Source organism: Myotis davidii, unplaced genomic scaffold, assembly GCF_000327345.1.
Source record: "Myotis davidii unplaced genomic scaffold, ASM32734v1 scaffold274, whole genome shotgun sequence".
Lineage (NCBI taxonomy): Eukaryota > Metazoa > Chordata > Mammalia > Chiroptera > Vespertilionidae > Myotis > Myotis davidii.
Window position 1 is genome coordinate 1,724,248 of NW_006285613.1, and position 5,232 is coordinate 1,729,479.

The window sequence follows — 5,232 nt, forward strand, 5'->3', positions numbered from 1 at the left end:
CGGGGTCCCGGCCTCGTGCCAGGTCCCGGGCCCGTCCTGGCGGGACCAAAAGGTCGCCCACGGCAGCCTGACAGTTAATGAGACTTAGCGGGGACGCGCGTGTGTGAAAGGACTGGAGTCGGAGGTCGGGGGGATGGTGGATGGTTTCGTCTGTTAATAAAATGCGCAAACCGTTTCACGTGCCGCGCCGCGCTGTGTCTTGAGGGTCTGCGGTGAGATCTCTGGGACTTCACAGGGGAACTTGGGCTGATGGGGTGCGAGTGCGCGCTCAGGACAGCGGAGCTGAAACTCGGCGTAGAAATCCCTGAATGCGCGAGGCTGGGGAGCACGCGCCAGGCGAAGGCTCTGCACGCGGCCACCTGGAAACGCCGGGTGCCCACAGATCGGCAAACCCGCCGCCGCCGCCGATGCGTGTGGCACCGACAGGCAGGTTAAGCACTCGATACAGTGGGTCGATGACGGACGCAGACACTATGTTCCTAGTAGCGTTCGTGTTGCCTACAGACTGTAAGCCTTGGGGTGTCTGCCCCCCTCCCCGAGTGCAGCTCTCTGGGACCAGGTCTCCAACAGCTCGGGTTCTCCTTTGGGACAGAAAAGGCGCGCCCCACCCGCGGGTCCTGTCCCGGGGCCACACCGGCGGCCCTGAGGCACTGCTGCCTGGCGCAGGCTGAGAACCTGGTGCGAACTTTGTCCTTGAATGAGCCCCCACTGACCCCGGGTCCCCCCCTCTCCCCCCGAGTCCTTGAGCCAAGGCTTTTCACATGAAGTTGGTCCAGTGTTTCAGGAGAGGCAGGTCCCCCTCCAAGCTGTGCCCATCTCACAGCGTTGAGTGCAGGGCACTGGACGAGGGCGTGTTTTTAGCCAGGCGGGCACCCACTGCAGAAAGGCACCTGCCTAGATTCGAAGGACCGAGGCCGGGTGGGGATGGGGGCGGCTCCGTGCTGGCCGTGAACTGGCAACCGGTTCCAGGTGGTGGAAGTGGGGCGGGACAGACAGCGAAGCCCAGGCAGGTGCAGGGTGGGCAGGGCTTGGTCCTGGGCTTTGTCTCCGGGTGTTTGCAGAACCCAGGGTGGGGTGGGGGTGCCGAGCCCAAGGCTCCAGGGTCACTGCACACAGAGCAGCTGCCTTGACCGGCTGCGCCGTCCCCCGGAGAAGTGTCTGAAGCAGAGGTTGGCGTGGGCGCTGCTGCTCCACCTCCCCCTGCAGCCCCATTGATGGCTCTGCGGCTCCTGCTCCAGCTCGCCTTGCTTGGACTTGGCACCACGAGGCCCTTGGTCCGGGGCCGCAGCTTCCACGCACCAGCGGTTGGTAGGTGAAAGCTGTAAGGTCATGAGCTTTGGAATTTGGGCCCCAACGCACCCAGGTGACCTCGACCTCCATCCCTCAGCCTGGCCATCTTTCTTCGACCTCAACTCACCCCTGGAAGTTCATGAAACCATCCAGATTCCCGGCAACGGGAGCGCGCCCCTGCGTGTGGATGTGCAGGTGTTCGTGACAAACGTGTTCAACGTGGTGAGTGTCCTCCGGTCCAGGAGGGGCGGGACCCCAGTGCTGAGCGGGAAGGGATGGGACCACGTCCCTGGAGAGCTGTGGTCTCCTGCCCTGTTGTGTCATGTAGCAGCCAACCCTCAGGTGACGTGCTGCCCCTCCCCAGGACATCCTTCGGTACACAGTGTCCTCCATGCTGCTGCTCCGGCTGGTGAGAGCCCCCGGGGGGGTGGGGCAGAGCCCGCTCTGAGTCCAGCTCAGGAGTACCGTCTTCATCAACCTGCCAAGCCGAGAGGCACGCACACACAGAGCCTTAGTGGGGTCCTTGTGTCCCCAGTCCTGGCTGGACACGCGCCTGGCCTGGAACGCGAGTGTGCACCCACGGCGCATGCTTACACTGCCCTGGGACTCACTGTGGACACCGGAACTCACTATCCAGGAGGCGTGAGTTCTCGTCCCAGGAGCCACTGCATGTCCCTGTCTCCCCCCGAGGCCTTCAGTGAATGCCCTCTCCCGGCGGCCCTGGCAGAGCACTGGCACGCCTCGCCTCCACTGCCCCGTGTTCCCCCTCCCTCTTGGGACCCTGAGGGCAGGGGATGGCAGCTGGGCATATGCCTGCAGAGGGGGTGGGCCTCTGGCTGTGGTGCCTTTCCCCGCAGGCTCTGGGTGGACTGGCAGGACCAGACCCCACAGGCCCAAGTGGACCAAGATGGCCACGTCGAGCTCTACCTGGCCCTCACCACGGAGACCAACTGTGACTTCGAGCTCCTCCACTTCCCCAGAGACCAGAGCAACTGCACCCTCAGCTTCTACGCCCTCAGCAACACGGGTGCTGACCAGCCGGGCGGGCTGTGTGCACACCCATCTGCCCCGGGCTCAGGGAGCTGGACCCACCCAGGAGCAGAGCGTGCTCCTCACCCTGCGCCTCCCACCCAGACAGCGCCCAGCCCCACTTCAGTCTCCTCCCCGCCGCCTCGCCAGCAAAGCAATTGCCCTCAACAGCTGGGCCAAGTGCAGCGGCCAGGCCGCTGGTGCCCGCTCAGGTTGCCATGGCCTCACCCCTGGAGACATCCTGAAGGTGTAGCCACCCAGGCAATGCCCCCCACACACGCCGGGTGGTGTCTAGCTTGGCAGCAGGCCCCCCTTCCCTGACACCCGTCCCCTCGGGAAATGCCACAGCAGACGCCCAGGGGCCCTAGTATTTCAGATGTGAGATGAGACACTGGTGGATGAGTCCACAACGGTGCCCCCTCCGTGCAGTGGTGCAAAGTGCATTTATTTTTACAATGGAAATCGGTCTGAGTCTGAAAAAGCCCTTCCTCTAGCTGGAGAAGACTGGGGGTGGGGTAGGGGGGAGGGGGAGATAAGGCTGGGAAAGCCGTTGCATGGGCCACTGTCACCAAGTCTGCCCAGGAGCCACCAGAAGTCTCCATCACCGCTGGGCACCAGCTTGCCCCTGCCCCTGCCCCCAGGAGATGGGGGACAGTGGTATTTCTCAGCTCACTGCTCTCTCCCCCGCTCCCCCAGTGATGGAGCTGGAGTTCCAGGCCCACGTGGTGAACGAGATCGTGAGTGTCAAGAGGGAGTATGTACTTCGGGACTTGAAAACCCAGGTCCCGCCCCAGCAGCTGGTGCCCTGCTTCCAGGTGAAGGTGAGTCGGCAGGTGGCTGACGAAGGCGGCAGGGGCATGAAGGATGCCGGGCCAGAGGCATGACGGCCTTCTGTTGCCCACCCCTGCACCCCCCCAGGAAGCCCCAACCTTTCCCTTCCAGCTGCACCTACAGAACACAGCACTGAAGGCCGTCCTGGCTCTGCTGGTCCCCGGGGAGGCGCTGCTGTTGGCCGACATGTGCGGGGGGCTGCTGCCCCTGCAGGCCCCGGAGCGCATGGCCTACAAGGTGACCCTGCTGCTGGGCTACCTCGTCTTCCACTCCTCCCTGGTGCAGGTGCTGCCCAGCTCCTCCTCCTGCAACCCACTGCTCAGTAAGCCCCGTGCCCTCCCCCGGCCCCGGGCAGGACCACGCTGCCCAGCCTTTCCCTGCTCAGCCCCCTGAGCCCTGACTCGGCCCCGCCCCTCCCCAGTTCACTACTTCACCATCCAGCTGCTGCTGCTCTTCGTCAGCACCGTGGAGACCGTGCTGCTGGCGGGGGTCCTGGCCCGGGACCACCTCAGGGCCAAGCGCGGCCCTGGCCCAGCCCCGAGAGGGGAGCAGCAAGCTCATGAGGAGGCAGGGCCGAGTCCTGAAGGTGGGTGAGGAAGGAGGCTGGGAGCTGGTTGGATGGCAGAGCTGGCAAGCGGCACCCCTGGGGGTGGGGCGAGGGGTCGCTGGGCCGGAGGGCCCTGGAGCTCACTCTGCTGGCCCCTCCCTGAACTTTAGTCGGCCCTGGGAGCAGCCGGTCTGAGCAGGGAGCGAGGTGAGCTTCCCCGAGGCCTGGTGACCGCTCTGCATGGTGACCTATGCCTTGGGAGCCTCTACAAGGCTTTCAGCAGGCGGCCCGCAGTGGGCCCGCCCACGGCCACTAGCTGGGAACCCATGGGAGGGAGAAACCTGCTGCCAGTGCCTGGGGTCCTGCTCCGGGAGAGGGGGGAGCCCTGGAGTGCAGCTCCTGCTCCTGCCTGTCCCCACAGAGGCGCCTGGAGGAGCGGGGTCATGGAGGAGCTGGGCCGAGGCTGCCGACCACACCTTCTTTCTGCTCTACGTGGCAGGGGTGGTGTGCAGCCAGTTCATCTTCATTGGACTCTGGATGTGGGCGACGTGCAAATCTGACCCAGCCCCTGGCGAGGCTGTACCCCATGGGGGGCAGCCCAGGCCATAACAGGGCAGGGCCGGGGCTGCCGGCCTGGGGTGGGCCCTGCCGGGTCTCTGGAGACCGGGAGGGAGGCCAACTCTTCCCTAAGCCTGGAGGCCCCAGGCTCTCCCTTCTGTTAGCACACAAGCAACGAGTGTGAAATAAACCCATCACCCCAGTGCAACAGTACCCCCAAGGGTCTGCTTTCATTGAGCTCAGCTGTTCGCTCTTGTCCTGTGTAGGTGGGGCCCCCACTCCACGCCTGAACTTCTCACCAGTGGCCACCAGTCACCCAGCCCCGCCCCCACACCTGCTCCTCTGTGACTCCAGCTGCTTGGCCTGGGCCAGGAGGCACGGGGGCCAGGATTCAGGGCCCCGAGGGTCAGGCCACCTGGGGTGGTCAGGACTCCTGAGGTGTGCTGGACCCCAGGACTGGGGAGAGCGCCTCCTGGGGGCAGAACACCCAGCCCTCGGGATGTGGGCAATGGGCATGTGTTGTCCGCACGGACTCTGAGCAGGTGAATCTTGCTGGGTTTTGCTCCCTGAGGCCATGTGTTCTGTGCCTCTCCCCCCACATGCCTGAGCTGAAGGGGGCGCGTTCCCCCCAGCTGTGAACTGGGCTGGCGGGGATGGTTCTGCCTCCTGCTCGTGCTCACAGGCAGCTTGGGCGAGGCCTTTGTCTTCCCCTCTGTCCCTTCCCGTCCTGAAGCCCGCACGTGGCCCCTGCAGGCTGTGGTCGGGACACAAACCCCAGGTGCGCAGGCAGCCCGGTGCAGGGCAGTGCTGGTTTGGCGGGGAATGGGGGTGGGTGGGAGAGGGCGGCTAGGATTTTGTGTAAAAGGCGTATTTGATACATACGATGCAGAAGGAAACAGCATGACAGCATGACTCCTGAGAGTCTGAAGATCAGGGCCAGAGTGGCCCCAAATCAGAAGTCCATCATCACAAAGCAC

General features: G+C 64.7%; 2 protein-coding genes across 2 annotated transcripts in view; both read left to right on the top strand.

Annotated features, from left to right (window-relative positions):
- Positions 1–511, top strand: part of GALR2 (galanin receptor 2) — a gene marked incomplete at its 5' end in the record, with an annotated part of 2,360 nt that extends 1,849 nt beyond the window's left edge. Inside the window, one exon of the mRNA XM_006756391.2 lies at positions 383–511. Coding sequence (XP_006756454.2) covers positions 383–511 — 129 coding nt within the window. The remainder of the gene's footprint in view (positions 1–382) is intronic.
- Positions 512–1,214: 703 nt separating this feature from the next.
- ZACN (zinc activated ion channel) lies at positions 1,215–4,306 on the top strand. The gene is made up of 9 exons (XM_006756375.2): positions 1,215–1,308; positions 1,388–1,512; positions 1,655–1,699; positions 1,826–1,932; positions 2,148–2,317; positions 3,016–3,140; positions 3,262–3,472; positions 3,572–3,736; positions 4,119–4,306. The coding sequence occupies exons 1-9, from the start codon at positions 1,215–1,217 to the stop codon at positions 4,304–4,306; spliced, it is 1,230 nt and encodes a 409-aa protein (XP_006756438.1).
- The last annotated feature ends 926 nt before the right edge of the window (positions 4,307–5,232 follow it).

Bases quoted from the DNA above. Each gene is read 5' to 3' on its own strand.
- ZACN (XM_006756375.2), top strand. From the start codon at position 1,215: ATGGCTCTGCGGCTCCTGCTCCAGCTCGCCTTGCTTGGACTTGGCACC. The intron at 1,700-1,825 runs GTGAGAGCCCCC...TTGTGTCCCCAG, and splicing joins CCATGCTGCTGCTCCGGCTG to TCCTGGCTGGACACGCGCCT. The intron at 1,933-2,147 runs GTGAGTTCTCGT...CTTTCCCCGCAG, and splicing joins GAACTCACTATCCAGGAGGC to GCTCTGGGTGGACTGGCAGG.